Raw genomic sequence first — 19,250 nt, forward strand, 5'->3', positions numbered from 1 at the left:
GAGAGAGAGCTAGCAAGTCTTTTCAAGAACTCACAAAGAAAACACTGCAAGGGACCTGGTCTCTGAAAGACTGCGAACGTGAAAGAGACGAAAAGACAGCTGTCAGAAAGCTGCTAACTCTAATGTGGTTGGTGCACGTATTTTTAGAGAAGCAAGCTCTCAGCCAATGGTGTTGTCCCAAGGGGTTTGCGTTCATTTGATATAGTCACTTCTCACAAGACACAAACTCAAGATTTGACAAACAAAGATTTGAATTTCTGAAAATTCATAAGCTTACAAAGAGAAGGTCATCTTCAACAAGAACACATACAACAAGGGACCTGATCAACAGAAGAAGTGTTATTTGTGTGTGTTGTTGTTCTTGAGTGCTTGTAATGTGCTAAAGTTGTAGGATTCGTTTCACTCTTATAAGAAATGTTTCAAACTCTTGTGTGTAGTGAGGGTAAGAACATTGTTAGAGTTAACTTTTTGTCCTACAGTTTGAAGTCTATATTAATTAGTGATAGTTAATATAGTGGGAAATGGATGCATTGCTTTAGCTCGGTAAGTAATAGGAGTATTACTTAGTGTGGGACTAAGAGTTTGATCTCATTGTTGTGGTTGTAATCTGTATTCACTTTTGCTTGAGATTAGTGAAAACAGTTGAAAATCCGTTGTGACAAGTCGTGGTTTTACTCCCTTGAGCAAAGAGGTTTCCACGTAAAACTCTTATGCATGATTTACATTGTGCTATTTATTTTCCGCACTTTAATTCTGTCGGAGGACCTGGTCCTATAATCATTGGTGGACGCATACATTCCAACACTAGGTTTATATGTTGAACGACGTTACTGACTCAAATTGATTGAAGAAATGAATTGCCATTTATTCATATAAAAATCTTAAAGAACTCTCACTGCATGAGCTACCTTGATTGTGAGCCTAATATCCATTTTCTTAAACACTAAAACATACATAGGTGTGTTTGTTTGACTATGGGATTGAAACTCGAGGAGGTTGTAACAATAATTATAATTCTATCTCAATCTCAAATTATTCCGAATAAAAACAATAAACACAACCTAAAATATCCTAGGCGGCCAATTATAAACCAATATAATTTGACTTTTGAGAACTGTGCCTACCACAAACTTTCTACTATCTATGTCTATAGACCGTAAACATTAAAAAAGTGCCTCAATTGGCCCATTTGTCCATGTGATATAGAATCATGATATGATATCATACTATGAAATCATGAGATGAAATTGAAGTTTTGTTTGGACATGCGATATGAAATTCTTGTGTTGTATATTTTCTCATAAACATAAGAATCTCATAAGTTGTAAAACTATTAAAATAGCCTCAATTATTTATTCAATCTTACCAAATCATGATTTTTGGAGAATATGAGATTTCATGTCATGATATACAATCATGAGATAGAATCAGCATAAAATCGCATGTCCAAACATTGATTTCATCTCACGATTTCATATCGTGATATGGTATCACCAGGTCAAACGCCTACAACGAAATTTCACATCTTTCATTGCTGTCAAAATCTATCCAAATTTTGCTATGATAGAAGTTACGAAGGGTAGAGGTAGGCCGAAGAAAAATATGAGTGGGAGGTGATTAGACAAGATACAACACAATTTTAACTTACTGGGGACATTATCCTACATAAGAAGGTATGATAGACGATGATTATGATAGAAGGCTTGAGGACATTACCCTATATAAGAAGAATATGGTAGATGATGATTATGATAGAAGGCTAGTAGGTAGTCATGTGTTGTCGCACTTCATGTGTGAGGAGGCAGGGGCTAACCTCTTCTCTCTTTCTCTTTATTACTAATATTATTTAGGAATCACATGATTTTTTTGTCCTTCGGTGTTTATTACTATATGTTGCTTTGTATCCTGCTAATTTTTTTCGTCTTATTTGCTAATAATCGTGCTTCGAATTCCTTTTTTTCTTTTGAGACAAGTCTCTATCTAGAATAGGCTCTCTATCTTTCCAAGATAGTTATAAAGTTTGTAATACATTCTATCCTCCTTAGATACTACATGTGAAATTTCACTAGATATGTTATTATTGTAGACAAATATATATATCAACTTAACTTGAGGATCTATTGATCAAAACAACCTCTTTGTCCCTACTAAATACAAAGAGAAGGTCGGCATATATCCTCCTCCCTAAAACTCATTTATGGAACTATTCTAAGATATTGTTATTGTTATATATCTTGACTCTTATTGGCGCATAAGTTTCATGAACTCGTCTTTGTTCATGACAAACGGTAGGGTTTGAATTTTGTGATATCCATCTAACTCGTACTTTTTAGAGAAATTAGTTCTAAGTCATTAACCTCAAAATAAACCAGGCCGTATTATCCTAGCTAGGATTAACATAAATATTGAGTAATTTTCCAAGATGACCCATATTTGGGAAATTACCTAGTAATATTACTTTTGTTTATTTTAGGACTACAATATCACCCAACTTTACATATTTTCGTCAAAATATACTTGACACAAAAAAATATTTTTCTCTCTTCTATGTCACGTTATTCCATTTTTACTATTAATTAAAAATTTAACTTTTTAAATCAACCCATATGATATACTCTGTAAAAATAATATTTACATAGTGAACATTTTTAAACAACTCACATTTGTTTTCTGTTATTACGATTAACACTAATTATTTATTTTAAATCATTTTTCAAATCATTCATTCTTTAAGTTCTTATAAAATGTGCAAGGTGAACATTAAAAACAAGTAAAAGTAAAAAAAAAAAGTGACGTTAGAGGACAATTTTCATGTACTCATAAAAAATCAAGAGTATTACAACTAACTCCTTTTACGGATATTTTTCTAGCAACTATTCCCTCTGTCCATTTTTATTTATTCATTACGTTACAAATAATTATTCATTTGTTACTTGTTTACTTTAGAAAATCAAGTGATAATTTATTACTTATTTCCTAATTCACTCTTATTATTAATTATAGTCATTTGCCAATGCATTTTTTAAAATTGAAATTTATTATTTTAAAAAATTGATATAGTAAAATTATATTTATTATTTCTTAAGAGATATGTCAAATTAATACCGAACAAGTAAAGATGTAAACATGGACGGAAGGGGTAGAAACTAAATTTTCCAGTTAAAAAGAATTAAAAAAATATTATAAAAAAAGAATAATATGACATGAAATCCCATTAAAAGTGTGCACTTTGCATATTCTTTAAGAAATTAAAGAAGGAATGATTTGAGAAATGACTTAGAAAAATAATTAATGTTAAATGTAATAATAGAAAAAAAAATGTCTCTCTCTTAATATGCTAAACTAAAAAACTAAAAATGATAAATAATTAATAAAAAAATTTTTTACTGAATATAGCATATAAGTTATTTTTAAAAGTTAATTTTTTTTAAGAAAAAATGAAAATGTGACATGTCATCCCAATAGGAGAGAGAATAATATTTTTTTTGTCAAGTATATTTTGAGGAAAATATGTAAAGTTGGGTGATATTGTAATCCTAAAACAAACATAAGTGATATTACTAGGTAATTTCTCAAACATGGCTGACTATCTAGGGAAATTCCTCCATAGTTATTTGACATTTAAATCACACCTACGATTGACTGATACAATCGAAAAGGACGAAGAGAATTTAATCATGAGTAACTTACAAATTAATTTATCCTTACGTATTCTTTTGTAATTTATATCCTATTTTATTTTTCTTAATGATTTTTACACTAATTTTCTTAGTTCCCTGCAAAATCATAAAAAGACATTTTTTTTCAATTTATTTATGAGTGATATATGAAACCAAAATTAGAAAGAAGAAAAAATTGTGTTTCACAAAAATAATTCTTTTTGTAATTTTCTTTATTCACAAATTATGTATATATACCAAATATTCAACAACAATTTAGGCTATGATTTTGGACATTGTTATATCACTTACATTAACACAAGAAACAATAAACTACCTTATTTATTTCTTAAGATATAACATAACATAATATATATTTATATTTAGTTGTGTTTTAATGGTAATAGGACATTTTTGCGGTATTCTGCCAAAGCCCACAATGGAAATATATTTCTATATGCTGCATAATGCAACATGCAATTCTTCATGAAAGCTCCAGTTATTTCCTGCACATATTTATGAAGTCAGATAAAAGCAATTTTTTGATAAAACTAGTTTTAGTGATCTCCGTTTTTTTTGGATATTGTTTTGCCAGTTTTTGAAAGAGCTTACTTCGTTATACTATCAAACATATACGACCAGATTATTTGAGTGGACTATATGAATCATCTATGTCCTTTTTGTTTAAATACAGTCTACTCCATTCTAATCTCCTTTGTTTAGCTTGTAATTTGCAGAAAAACTACCTGTTGTGGGAAGTCACCAACTTCCAGCTGAGAATTAATCAACAGCCTTGCCGCATGGTGGAGGGGACTTGGATCTCTATCAACCTGTCCAAATAGGAAAATTTGTGAAATAAATTACAGCATTTACTAATGGAAAAAAAAAAAAGGAATTAACCTGGCAAGAGTGAATCAATCCCATCAATGCCCATGAAGTTTGTACAAGATTTGAGTGATCTGTCTCAAGCTCTCGGTATACCTATTTGATCAAATACAAATCCGAGTCACAGTTACCTTTTCTCTTTATACTTAAATTATTCAGTATTAGAATGAAACGGTTCCAAATGGAGTAGGATGGATGCATGTCCAGAGTACAAATAAACTATGTTGCTCAGACTCGCCAAAAACGTTGCTGCACCCATGTCGAATGGTCCAAAAATGCATTACTTTTGGAGGATTCGACACGCACCAAGTGACATTCTGAGCAACATAGCATAAATCGACCTCAACAGTGCACAAACTGAGACATAGGTGTTGTTATTCTTGTTTTTCGTAGCTTTTTGGCTTTTACATTACCTTGTTTGGACAAGAATGGTAGCTTTCTCCCCAACCGCCATCAGACCTTTGTGTTCGTAACAGAAATTCAACGCCTTTACGAACGGCTGCAGAGTTGTTGTAACTCTTGCCTGCTACAGCAAGTCCTCCAAGAGCAAACCAGGAGGCATAAGTGAAGCACACACCCCAGCAACCATACCTGTATGTTGACACGATTAATTATTTCATATGTATCGATACAGAAGAAAGTTTAAGGGCTCACAAGAGAAATATCATATACCATGAACCATCAAGTTTCTGCACATCTTCAAAATATTTAACAGCATTATCAATGAAATTGTCAATCTCTGTGGTTCGGTGTCCAGGATATAGCTTTTTAAACAAAACAAGTGCTTGGATTGATGAGCCAGTGCACTCAACATACCTGGATTGAAATGTAATCAGTGTGAAGCATTATAATGGAGACTAGCAATGGGAAAAAAGCTAAAGGGAAAGAGAGAAACTAGAGACGTCTTACTCATGCTCAATGACAATGTCCGCAAAAAATTCAGTAGGATTGAGCAACTGTCAATGAATAAAACAGAACAAGAAAGTTAAATATTCAGGGTCTGGATGACTGTAGAAGAAGTTGAAGTTTTTAACAACCTTGAAATGAAGCACTTAGATAAAATTCCTACATCGTGAATCTCAAACTCATATGATTATTTTACTTACCTCCAAATACTCTGAGGCCCCTGCAGGCTCCCATGCTGCTAAACCCCCATTTTTGCTCTGTAATTTTATTTCAAATGAATCTCAATATTACTAGAAATGAGCCAAATCACGAATGACTAAACTCAGAAAAGATGAATTTAAGGTAGCCATGTGTTAAAGGTTTCGCTTGGAATTTTCGTACAATCAGCAGACAACTTCAGATTAAATGACCAATGATTTTAGACACATTTCTCAGGTTTTACCTGTAAGGAAAGAATAACATCCACTGAGTCATACAGTCGTGCAGGTTCGATTGCCTCACCAACTAATTCGGAAGGCATTGTAGAGAACAAAAGGCAGCACTAGAGAAACCAAATTAAGAAGATATCAGGCAATCTACTAGCATTATCATCTTTTTACTTTTCAGTAATTACAAGATGTTGGAATCTTATTTCATTGAATGGTTAGATACCTTTAATGCTTCGGCAGTGGTATCAGATACTTGCCATCCATGATCTTGATCCGAAAAAGTCCACGATCCTTTTGAGATATGCCGATACATCCCTTTAAAATCACCAGAAGGATTGTCCTTCACCTAGCAAGAAGTCACTTACATTAATAAGGTCCATATTTTGAGAGAGCTGTTATGCTCATGAATCATGATTTAAACATCCAACCTGAGATTCTTTTATGAAGTCATGCCCTTTTCTAAGAGTATCTAATATCTCATCATTCATCTCACTGGCCAATAATGCTTGAATTGCGAAACTAGTATCCCATACTTGACTACCGAAACTCTGCAATTCAATGACAAACACTCACCAATTTCAGTAAAAATTGTTCGCATCACTTCAGAATAGGAGAAGGGGCTAGTTCTTTTTATTTTACAAACACGCGTTAAGTGTTAAAGAAATACTATTTCTTAACTCATTGTGGTTGGTGAAATAGTATGATTTCCTTGCTTACAAAAAACAATTTGGATCAACCAACCTGCATTTTCATTCCATCTTCAGCTACCCATAAATAATCTGGAATTCGAGCAAGATGTTTTTTGAAATAACTGCCATTTGGATCCTCAACCCAACAAGCAAGCATACACAATACCTACACCATCCATATGTTACATAAGTGTCAAATGATTTAAGTCGATAAGAAAATGCAGGTATTTTGTAATCTGTCCAAAATGAATAAGTTGTCATACTTTATTAACACATCCAATGTTGATGTATCGGCTATTCTCGTCTTCATAATGTATATGTTTCATGGTAACTTCAAGAGCTTTATTTCTCAGCTTGTTGAAAGGCCAATGAGTCAATAGAGGCTCGGTACACATGTAGAGACTGTCCCACATCAAATCTTGAACCCATGGATGAGGGTAGTAGAGATCCTCCTGCAGCAACAAGTTTGTGTGTGAGCATTTGTACAAAATAGTAAGATATCTATGCCAACTTCAACACTGAGGACTCATTTGGTCTGTAGACAGTTTTAAAGGGATAAATACTATCAAATATTATGTCGAGATATTTTTCTAGTCTCGTTAATCAAACGACCCTTGATAGTCTTACCTTTGCACATAGATGGCGTACTATTTTCCAGTTAATTTCACTGTATGGTTGATCATATAACTCTTCCCTCAATCGTAAAATGAGAGGCGTGATTGGACCAACAAATCTCTTCCCGTAGAGATAAGACATTGGCATGTAGACCATTCGACTGTAACACCACATTTTTGCTGCATTTAAATTAAGAGTCAAAACACTTGGAAGATCAATATATCGACACCAATAGAGAACGGCATCAACTAGAAAACATTACATAGCAAATCCCTAAAATTAATATCTACAACGAAATGAACCGACTATTTTAGGATGCATATGCATGAGCAATGAAAAAAAGACCAACCTGGATGCATGGGAAGAAAAGATGGAAGAATCCAAAACTCAGGAGGCATTGGATTGGTTCCTAACCACTCAAAAGCTCCTAGAATCTGAATGAGAAGAAAGAGGATTTATCAGCAAGCAGTAGCGGAGCCAGAAATTTTAATAAGGGGGTTCAAAATCTGAGAAGTAAACACACGAACTAGTGGAAGGGGGTTCGACATCTATTAAACATACCTAAAAATTAATTTTAACCATGTATAAATAGTAATATTTTTCGCCGAGGGGGTTCAGATGAACCCCTCATTATATGTTGCCTCCGCCCCTGTCAGCAAGAAGGCATTAACATGACACTACAAGGTTTAGTACTTGACATTGGAGAATGATATAATTTAACTAGTTTCCCTTATATTACTAACCATAAGAAAGAACTTTTGCAAAATCAGGTCACCTAAATGATAACTTCAATTAACCGTCCACAATAAGTGCAGAGGCATGTATGTAGTATATAACCAATAAGTTCAACAACAGTGTATATAAAACTTAAATCCTACTAAAATATACATTCTTCTAAAAAGTTATAAGGTTATCTAATCATACCGAGAGCCATGTTTTCCCCCAAGAAGGAATTGCAGTGACACTACCATAATCAAGAATCCATTTCCTTGCTCTAGCACACGCATTATTTTCACCGCCATCTGGTTCTTCTCCAAGGATCCTCATGCATATGTAACTCAGTGATGTACTGAACATAGTACTGTGACCTTCAATGTGCAAACCCCATCCCCCATCTTCATTCTGAAACGTCATCAACAATTTAGAAATGAGTTTAACTTCAAAATGCTGACAGTGTACACCAGTGGAGGAGCCACCTTATGCTAAGGGGTGTCATTGACACTCCTTCCTGGAAAGTTACATTGTTTAGCTAAGTTAAAATTTTAGTTTTATGTGTATATGCTATGGGGGTATTTGGCCATGAAAATTGTGGGTATATTTAAAAAAAAGTAGTTTTTGTTTTAAAGTGTTACAAAATATATGTATATTTGTTTCTTGATATTGTACAAAGATATAGATAAATAGCACATCATCTCCAACCCAAACACCAAATTTTACATCAAATTTGGTGTAAGCACTATTTTTTGTGTAATCAACTCCAACCCACTGCACCAAATTTTACACCAAAAAGGAATATTTTTCTCTCTCTTCATTATTATATTATTATTTCTTATTTCATAAAACAAATTCTTTCTAAAACTTTCACCATATATAATTCATATTATTTCCTTTTATAATCGTTTAATATAAAATTATTTTGTACCATAATTTTTTAAATAATATAAATTGCTAGCAAATATTATACATTATACATAATAATGTATAATACAAATAAATGTGAAATCATTAATGAAATACAATTAAATAAACATTACATAATTGGAAAAAATATTTTAAATTCTACATAAATATTCAACTTTCAAGACCACTATGGTGCTCCCATAAATGCTCGATTAATGCATTACGTAATTTTTGTGCAGGTTAATTGTAGTTATATCAAATTATAATTTATAGTAGAATTAACATAAATTTATTTTTTTTTAAAAGTCATATATAGAAAAATTAATTTATATAAGCTAAATTTTATATCTAAAATTAATATTATAAAAATATTACATAAAAAATAATTAAATATACAAGAGATTTAATTAAACATACAAGTTACATAATGTTTAATTAAAAGTTTGTATAATGAAATAATATTAAAATATACAAAAAGTGAATTGGTGAGATGAATAGTGTTACACCAAATTTGGTGTAACACTATTCACACACCAAATTTGGTGTAAAAATTGGTGTGGGTTGGAGCTCAAAACACCAAATTTGGGATTTGGTGTAAAATTTGGTGTTGGGTTGGAGATGGTCTTAGGATTTCCTCTTTATTTCTTTCCTTAGTTAGCTTGTATTTATGCATTTTACCTATTGAATAATATACAAGTTATTCTCTCCAATTCCTTGCACAAACGAAAAATGATATCTGAAAATTGGAGTTGTATTTGGCTATAAATACTGTGAGAAATATCGGGAAAAAATTATTGAATTGTGTATCTACATTACTACATTGAGACTTTATTTATAGACACTAAGGGTGTGTTTGGTATGAAGGAAAATGTTTTCCATGGAAAATGTTTTCCTAGAAAATGTTTTCTCGGAAAACAAGTTGATTTTTGACTTATTTTCTCATGTTTGGTTGGTGAGTAGAAAATATTTTCCGAAAAAGATTTTTAGTGTTTGATTTATGAATGAAAAATGTTTTTGAAAAATTTCTTTTATTTTTACTAGAAAATAATTGTTGAAATTGAAAATATTTTTTAAAAACAAACTTAATTTTTTTTAGGGTGGGGGCTGGTAGGGGGTGGTGGGGTCGAGGGTAGGGGTGAAAAATTAAAATTTTGAAGTTAAAAATATTTTTTAAAAACAAACTTAAAATTTTTTTGGGGGGGTGGGGGGCTGGTAGGGGGTAGGTGGGGGTGGGGGGCTGGTATGGCGTAGGTGGGGGGGTCGAGGGTAGGGGTGAAAAATTGAAATTTTAAAGTTAAAAATATTTTTTAAAAACAAACTTAAATTTATTTTTTTTGGGGGCTGGGGGGGATGGTAGGGGTTGGGTGGGTGGGGTGTCGAGGGTAGGGGTGAAAAAATGAAATTTTGAAGTCGAAAATATTTTTTTAAAAATAAACTTAAATTTTTTTTGGGGGGTGGGGGGGCTGGTAGGGGGTGGGGGGGTCGAGGGTAGGGGTGGAAAAAATGAAATTTTGAAGTCGAAAATATTTTTTAAAAACAAACTTAAAATATTTTTTTTTGGGGGGGGGGGGGGGGGGGGGGGGTCGAGGGTAGGGGTGAAAAAAATGAAATTTTGAAGTCAAAAATATTTTTTAAAAACAAACTTAAATTTTTTTTTGGGGAGTGGGGGGGCTGGTAGGGGCTGGGTGGGGGCTGGGTAGGGGGGTCGAGGGTAAGGGTGAAAAAATGAAATAATATTTTTTTAAAACAAACTTAAATTTTTTTCTTTTTGAAGGGAGTGGGGGGCTGATAGGGGGCTGGGGGGGCGAGGGTAGGAGGTGGGGGTGTAAAAAAATAAAAAATTGAAATTAGAAATATCTTTTAAAAACAACTTTTAATATTTTTTTGGGAGGGTTGGTGGTAGGGGGTGGGAGTAGGGGTGAGGGTGGGGTAAAAATATTGAATTTAAAAACAAACTTTAAATTATCATTTTTTTTTCGGAGGGGGGGGGGGGGGGAGGGGGGGTGGTTTGAGGGTAGGGATCAAATAAATTGATTTTTTTAACAATTTTTTTTTTAATTGGAAGTTGGAAGAGAGTTTTGGAAAATGTTTTCCTTAAGTTTTGAAGGAAAGTCATTTTCCTTAAATTTGAGGAAAATGAGTTGATTTGGAAAATATTTTCCAAAACATTTAACCCAACCAAACATGAGAAAATTAGAAAACATTTTCCGGAAAATGTTTTCCTTCATACCAAACACACCCTAAATTAGACTCATTTTCCAACCAGAATACTACATTATAATTTTTTTTTCAAGTAGGATTATATTCCATTCTTGTCCCTACTCCTATTCTAACACTCTTTCTCAAGTTGGTGCATGCAGGTCATATGTACAAAGCTTGTTACAAATGTGATCAATACGAGGACCAATGAGGGACTTGGTAAATGTAAGGAATGCTTTGGATGTCTAGAAGTTGCTAGACCTTGAGGTGGTGTTGGTTTTTGCACAACACTGACGAAATGTAAAACAATGTAAGTCATATATGAGGAGTCACTGAAAAGATGCACGGCGCTGCGCAACTCATATATGCTACACAAATCAAATATGAAAAAGTATTCACCGAAAAGATAAACAGTGCTATGCAAATTAGATAAGAGAAAGTATTCATCGAAAAGATAAATAGTGCTACACAAATTAGATATGAGAAAGTAGTCACTGACAAGATGCACTGTGTTACACAATCAGATATGAGAAAGTAGTCACCGGAAAGATGCACAGTGCTACGCAAATCGGATCTAAGAAGCCACCGGAAAGAAGCACGTGACTACTTTCCTTGTCCCAAATGCTTCTCAAATCAATCTTTTTCAGCATGATTATTTTTTGGCCAGACAGACGACATATATGAATCATACCCCTCGCGGATCTAAGAAGCCACCAAAAAGAAGCAAGGTGACTACTTTTCTTGTCCTGAATGCTTCTCAAATCAGTCTTTATCAGCATGATTTTTTTGGCAGCATATATGAGTCATGTCCCCCGCCGGCAGCAGAACCTTTTGATTCTCTATCAGAATCGTAGAAGCTCTAATGCCATTTGAGAAATATAGAGAAAAATATTATTGAATTGTGTATCTACATTATTAGATTAAGACCCTATTTATAGATACTATATTAGACTCTCTTTCGAACTAGGACATTATTTTACATTACAATCATTTTTCAAGTAGATTGTATTTACTATTCTTGTTCTAACAAATACAAATTAGAGTTGGTTTTTAATTTTTTGTCAGTAATTTGAAGTGGAAAAAAATAGTGAAACCAACTCTTTTGTGTTTTTGAATTCCTAAAAGTTTTACTCCGGATTTTATGGTCAAACGCTTTTTAGGGAGTTGACTGCAAAAAAATGTATGGTCAAACACGCCCTATATGTTGAGTCCCCTTATTTATTTATTTTTTACTTGTGTCTAATTTTATATCTTTTAGACGAGAGGGAGTTGTTCGAATGGTAAGCACCCTTCACTTTCAACCCGAAGGTTGCGAGTTCGAGTCACCAAGGGAGCAAAAGGGGTGGGAGCTCCTAGGGAGGGTAAAAAAATAAAAACTATATCTTTTAGTACCCTCGATAAAATTCCGACTCCACCACGAGCTGTCCAGTGTGTATGGTATCTTGAGATGATAACATAAAGATGCAGCTATAACCGGCTAAAAAGTTTAACTTATACACATGTCATTGTAATTAAGTTAAATTCTTCAAAAATCTGCAAAGTTAATTTTGATTGAGCAGTATAGTCATTGTGACATTACATCATATACCTGGTGACAGTATATATACCGGAGAATTTCCTTACGATGCTCAGCTGGTAAAACAGTATTAAGATCCCCAGTGATATACAGACACATAACCTGAATTTTGAAAGGGGACAATAGCTTTAGCAGTTCCAATTTGTTAAAAAGAATTTTACAAATCCAAATGAAAAAACTTACAAGAGGTGGAAGAAAGAAGAGAGGACCAGAATTTTCAGCAGGCCAATGGCCATCAGTAGCCTGTAAAGCTGAGAAGAAACTAACAGATCTGCGCAAAGCAATTGTGGCAATTTCTTCGCTGATTTCTTCACCTTCTTCTAACTTTACTGCTCCAATTCTCTGTTTGAAATTCTTCTCTCCCAGAAACTGCATACATATTGTGTTGAGGCTCAGGGGATTTGAACAACCAAATATTATTTTCCAGGAGTTGAACTACCATATCACTAAACAAAGACACAAGAGCATGTCCTTTCCATGAAAATCAAGAGACCTCATTTCAATTTTTTATTCAAATTAATTTATGGTTGTTGAAAGAGGTTGAAAATATTAGCACCATTGATGGATAAAGCTTCAAGCTTAAAAGTGGGTCTGCAATTGAATCGAAAATTTCGAACTCAAATTGTTTTGTTATTGTTGAAAGGAGTTGAAAATGCTACCACCATTAATGAACAAAGCTTCAAGCTTTAAAGTGGTCTACAATCAAATTGAAAATTTCGTGCTAAAATCATTTTTTCATGGTAAGGGGATTAGAAATATTCTTGAAATAGATTCTCATCAATTGAAATAGATACAATATAATTTTCATTACGATTTTGATTTACTAAGCCGGAAAGAACAAAACTACGATTCATCATAGTTATAAGGGAAAAGGGTCAAAAATACTCCTCAACTTTGGTTTATAGTTTGACTTTACCCTCGCTGTTAAAATGAAGTTAAATTTACCCCTCCCGTTACTAATTTCACCAAAATTACCCCTCATTTGACGGAATCCCCAAAATTGACCCAAATTACTCGATTTTTAAAAAAAAACCCTATTCCCTATTTTTAACCCAATGCCCCGACCTGCCCCGACCCCTTTAGAGGATAACCTATTCCCCTTTTACCCGTTCTTTCAAATTTTCATTATAACCCATTAACTTCTCCTTGCTTCATTTATCTTCCCCTCTGATTGTTCTTCATGGGTTTTCTTCAACAATTCATACTTGTTTAGTTGTTCTGTACTACTTGGTCAACCTTCTGAAGAACTTTGGAATAGCAACAAGTCTTTGATTTTTCATTTTTTGGACCAGAGTGAGATCATTGAAGAAACTGAAGAAGACGAAGAGGAGGAAGAAGATGATGATGAAAAAGAAGAAACAGAGGCAAATTTTTTCGTGTTTTCTTGATTGCTTTCGTGGTCAAATAATAAGTCAAAAACTTTCAAAGGCAATAAATTTGAAGAATTTTGTGGGGGTTTCTCTGTTCGGCTCTGTTTTTGTAAAGCTGTAACAAATGGGTCAAAATCTTTCTTTTTGAGTCGAGGAGAAAATGTTTCCATGAACAATTTCTTCGAGGATTTTGGAGAATCCATGTGTTTTCCTTCGTACTAAAACCTTGAAGGTGGTTTCAAAGGTTTAATCTTTCCGTAATCAAAGAGCTCATCAGCTGCAGATAGCGAAATCCTCTCCAATTGCCCACTAAAATCAAAAGCAAAATTTTCATCATCTTCATCTGGGTTATGTTTCTCTTTTGGGATTTCTTCCCAATTGAATTCATCGTAAAGAGGGGAAATCCGAGTAGGACTAGCAGGTGCACTGTAAAACAACGTGGTAGCACGTGGAGGACTTGACGGAGCACTCATGTACGGAGTAGTACAACCACTGTCGATGTTGAATGAAAGATATGGTGGAAGAACAATCAGAGGGGAAGAGAAATTAACAACAATGGAGGAGAAGTTAATGGGTTATATGGAAAATTTGAAAGAATGGGTTATCCTCTAGAGGGGTCGGGGTATTGGGTTAAAATAGGGAAGATGGTTTTTTTTTTTAAAATTCGGGTAATTTAAGTCAATTTGGGTCAATTTTGGGGATTCCATCAAATGAGGGGTAATTTTGGTGAAATTAATAACGGGAGAGGTAAATTTAACTTTATTTTAACGGCGAGGATAAAGTCAAATTATAAACCAAAGTTGAGGGGTATTTTTAACCCTTTTCCCTAGTTATAATGGATTCAAGCTTATATGTAACGAGTACAAGAGGAAACTTGTTTAGTGCCCATAAGCACAGTGAAGTGCAATAGTTCTTGAGAGAGTCATCTAATTCCCTAAACCCCCCATAAGACTTCACTTAGGCATGGCTATGGAGTCCACAAAAATATACATAGATTTTCAGACAAAAATAAAAATTATTGCTAAGATTTCTTAATTTACTTTGTTGTTTTCTTTTTTTGTTGATTTTTTTTTCCAGATTCAACGAGAAGGAGAATGGATCCAAAGCAACGAAATTGAAATCACTGGCAAAGGGTTTTAAGAATTTCATGTCGCCATCTATTTCAGCTTCTTCCAAGATTGCTCAATCCCCTACAAAGAAAATCTCGGTGGAAAGAAACAATCTGATTTAGGAAATTAGATGGCTGAATGAAAGTGAATTCTTTTTGGGGGTTTTGGGTTATAATTTGGGTGTTTGTGTTAAGTTATTTGGTTGGATTTTTAATTAGTTGGGTGGGTTTTTAATTATGTATAAAAATCAAATAAATTTCGGGCACATCTTTAAGATTGAGACACGTGTCTCTCCGTTAGTCCAAAGGGTATATACACCCAAAATTTAGATAATAGGGATATCAATGTCCTGAAAGTATGACGGAGGGGTATTAATATACCATTTATGATAATTTGGAGTATATTTGTCCTAATTCCCTTTTTCAAATAATGGCATGATGAATATGACATATATGAGTCAATTTTTTTAACTTATGACATAAATGAGCATTCACTAAAAGTTTGATGACATATTTAAGTTTTTTTCTTTAATTTATTTATAAAAATAAAAATATTTTATGAAATAGACTACAAACTAATAATATTTTATAAGTAGCCAATAAAACTAATTTCCTAAACATTTTAAAATGGTCTGAACCAATAAATGAATCTAGATGACTTAAACAATTGACTTATTTCACTTTGTCTACTGTTGATCAAGTTTTAATTTATCATAATTTGATTAATTACCAAACAAAACTAAAACTAAATCTCTTTTTGATAAAAGAAACTTGATGAATCAATTTGGTGACATATATATATAGTTATTTCAAAAGATAAGTCAAACTTATAGACGAGACAAACTTGGACAGGTCAAGATGGTTGAGTTAGTTAATGAGCAAATAACTAACTCGTGAACTTAAACAAATTGAACTAATCATATTGTTGTGAACTAATTGTATAATTTTAATCTTCAAGAAGATCAAATAGAAAAAAGAAGATAGTCAGTTATAAACCTGCATTCTCCAAAGCAGATCGCTACTGGGCTTGACTTTATAGCGATTGATCCAAAATTGTTGACGAACCTCTTTAATCGCGGCTCGTTCTTCTATCATTCCAGCATTTGGGTCGAACTCCCATGTTTGTCGCCCAACGTAGTTATTTGTGCTGTATAAATATGATACATCTTGCCCTTTAGCAATATTCAATTTCCACATTCTTGATTACTTCTTTTAGTTACAAGGTTTACAGTTAAGTGATATCAATGAAATCCCACACATAATATAGATGTGAGTTTAAACTATTCAATGTGGAGCCCACAATGCAACAATAGGTGAATGATGATCACTTGAATATTCTCATAAAAAAATATATGTATTTATTCCGCTTTAATTTATGTACATTTTATCTTTATTAGTTCGTTAAAAAAGGATATATTTATACATTAACTAATAATTTAACTTCAAACTCCGAATTTAACCTTTAAAGGCTTGTTGTTCAAAAGTATAACATGCTAAAAAAATAATAATGAGTCATGTTATACTTTTGAACAACAAGCCTTTAAAGGTTAAATTGGGAGTTTGAAGTTAAATTATTAGTTAATGTATAAATATATTCTTTTTTAACGAACTAATAAAGATAAAATGTTACATAAATTAAAGTGGAATAAATGCATATATATTTTTATGAGAATATTCAAGTGATCATCATTCACCTATTGTTGCACTGTGGGCTCCACCTTGAATAATTTAAAAACTGTTTTTACAAATATTAGAGAATTAATTGTGCTTAGGCCTTAGCTATGGAATCGAAAACACTTCTCGGGTATAAGGCACAAGTACCCTCTTAAACTATAATCGAAATCTCAGAGGCAAATTAAAACTTAACTAGGGTCCTAGTACCCCCCTCCCAAACTCATTTTTTTCATATTTGAGTGTACCTTTTGTACTGACATGACACCTTCAACCACCTAGCTTGATTGTGTTTGTGCACACGTACCAGCCACGTATGAAAATATACATTTTGTATTTTTAAAAATAAATTATTTATTTTTTTTTATTTTTTTTTATAAAAAAACTATTCTTATTTTCTTTATCTTGTATATAATTAAGTTAATACACATTTTTTTTAGCTCGTTGAAACCTTTGTTTTTCTACCTTCATTCATTGTTTTTTTTCTTTTATTTTTTCTATTGATTTTATTTACTCTTTTTATTTTCTTTGTCTTTCGTTTGATTAGATTTCAAGTTTAATTCCAAATGTCTTGTATTTAAAATAAGTTAATTTCGAACGGATATAAAAAAAAGTGAAGAAAATTTCAAGGATACTTTTTTATTATATTTTTTTAAATACACATAATTTTTAAAAAATAATTAAAAGTAAAAATGTAATAAATTAATTAAAAACATGTTTAAAGTGAGAAAGAAATTAAAATAAATATTTAACAAAGAAAGAAATTAAAATAATTATATGTATATAAATTTTAATATCAATAAATATGTGTAATAACTAATTAGAATGTTACCAATTAAATTTAGGTGTGTCTTTGAAATTCGATCATAGTCTAAGGGGTACTTGTGCCTTATCCCCACTTTTTGAGAAAAAAAAAACTTTCTTAGATTTCTGTAATTACTCAAAAAGTATTTTTTTTTTCCTAAGAAAAAAAAAAACTTAACCAACCAGGCCACTACTCTTAAATGAACACATTTGACTTTAAAAAAAAAAATTGGCCAAACTTTTGTACATTTTCGTTTATAGTTGCGTGTTCATCAGGAAAAAAAATGTTGCGACCACTTCAAAATTTTGCACAGTAAAAAGACATCTTTTTTTATCGTGACAATTCTTATTTCCCCACCTTTTTTTGATGTTCTTGAGCCCAACTATATATTAAAATTAGAGTATTTTTTCTTCCATCTCTGAAGGATAGAGGGATACAATGAAAAAGGTGCCAAAGGGGTCAGATCACTCTGGATTATTACTCAAGAAATGTCTGTCTTTTTGATGATCGAATAAAAAAGGTTTTATTATTTTCTCTGTTTTCAAGCACTCTAGGACTAATCGTGCATCTTGTTGCAACAAAGCAAGCTTAAAAATGAATCTAATGGAGTGTTGTATTTTTTCAAGTCTTTATCTAAATTTACATAGCCTAAACAAGTAAAATCAGATTAGTTTTTTTGCATATACGCGTATGTTGAAGTGAGCTTAAATTAGTTTCGATGATGGATGAACATCTACAAAAGAATCCGGTTCTTAGTAGGTCTCAGTAAAAGAAATAAGTAGTATTTATGATTGACAAACAACTACACAAGAATCAACTCCTTAGCATGTCAATTCACTACTAGAAACTGAAGTTTTTCCAATCGCGAACCAATAAAAAATTTGTGCTATAAAACATGAAATTTTCACAGCATTTACACCAAACCAGCTCACTGGAAAAACGCATAGTGGTAAACAGATTTCTATTAAAGTACTGAGAATAACCACCAAACATTTTTTCTTTGCTCACTAATTCAATCAGTAAAAAATCTATAGGAATAGTCATTAAATATTTTTCAATGAAAAATCTACTTTGATATGTGTCACCTGAGTTGAGGGTCTTTGATAACAACCTATGTACCTCTATCAGGTAGTGATGAAATATGCATACACTCTACCTTTTTCAAATTTCACCAGATATGTTATTGTAGATTGAAAATCTATTGTAAACAATTAGTCCCCCCCTCCCCCCCCCCCACACCACCAAATATAATGATAAAGTCTACGTACACTCACCCTCTCATCGTTATATGTATTAACTCTTATTGGCGCATAAGTTCGGAATTATATGAAATATGGACTCGTCCTTTACCTAACTCACAACATAAATATACAATTTTATTCATAAGGATGGCAACGGGCCAGATTTGACTTTATGCGGTGTGGGCAAGGTGGGATGGGACGAATTGAGAGTCTTATTAATAATTAATACAAGGCAAGACAAATTGCAGGTTGATTTAAAACTACAGTTCGCTATGAGAAATTTAGTCATGTTTTGAAGCTACATGTGTTAGGTTTTTGTAATAATAATAAATAAAAATATCAAATAACTAAAGCAAATTATGTAGGGTGAGTTTATGCAGGACGGATTTTTGTGAAGCACGATGAATTGAAATTTTTGTGAGTTTACGTAGGCTTACTTCACAACCATTTCGCTCCGTCAGCCATCTTTACTTGTTCA

General features: G+C 32.6%; 1 protein-coding gene and 1 pseudogene across 1 annotated transcript; both read right to left on the reverse strand.

The window, feature by feature from the left end:
• Positions 1-4,042: 4,042 nt before the first annotated feature.
• LOC125819834 (beta-amyrin synthase-like) lies at positions 4,043-12,952 on the reverse strand. The gene is made up of 17 exons (XM_049499260.1): positions 12,761-12,952; positions 12,590-12,679; positions 8,107-8,304; positions 7,532-7,616; positions 7,195-7,361; positions 6,831-7,019; positions 6,620-6,733; positions 6,307-6,426; positions 6,102-6,224; positions 5,893-5,991; positions 5,651-5,707; positions 5,454-5,500; positions 5,217-5,360; positions 4,958-5,135; positions 4,560-4,640; positions 4,406-4,489; positions 4,043-4,165 (listed from the first exon to the last, which is right to left on the reverse strand). The coding sequence occupies exons 1-17, from the start codon at positions 12,950-12,952 to the stop codon at positions 4,043-4,045; spliced, it is 2,091 nt and encodes a 696-aa protein (XP_049355217.1).
• Positions 12,953-13,712: 760 nt separating this feature from the next.
• LOC125819835 (uncharacterized) lies at positions 13,713-16,252 on the reverse strand (annotated as a pseudogene).
• Between the last annotated feature and the right edge of the window lie 2,998 nt (positions 16,253-19,250).

This window comes from Solanum verrucosum, unplaced genomic scaffold (assembly GCF_900185275.1).
Source record: "Solanum verrucosum unplaced genomic scaffold, falcon-dt-bn FXZP01000239.1, whole genome shotgun sequence".
NCBI classification, from domain to species: domain Eukaryota; kingdom Viridiplantae; phylum Streptophyta; class Magnoliopsida; order Solanales; family Solanaceae; genus Solanum; species Solanum verrucosum.

Coding starts and splice junctions, on each gene's coding strand:
- LOC125819834 (XM_049499260.1), bottom strand. CDS start 12,952: ATGCAGTTTCTGGGAGAGAAGAATTTCAAACAGAGAATTGGAGCAGTA. Junction 12,680..12,760: donor TCTTCTTTCTTCCACCTCTT/GTAAGTTTTTTC, acceptor TTCAAAATTCAG/GTTATGTGTCTGTATATCAC. Junction 5,501..5,650: donor GGGCCTCAGAGTATTTGGAG/GTAAGTAAAATA, acceptor ATTCATTGACAG/TTGCTCAATCCTACTGAATT.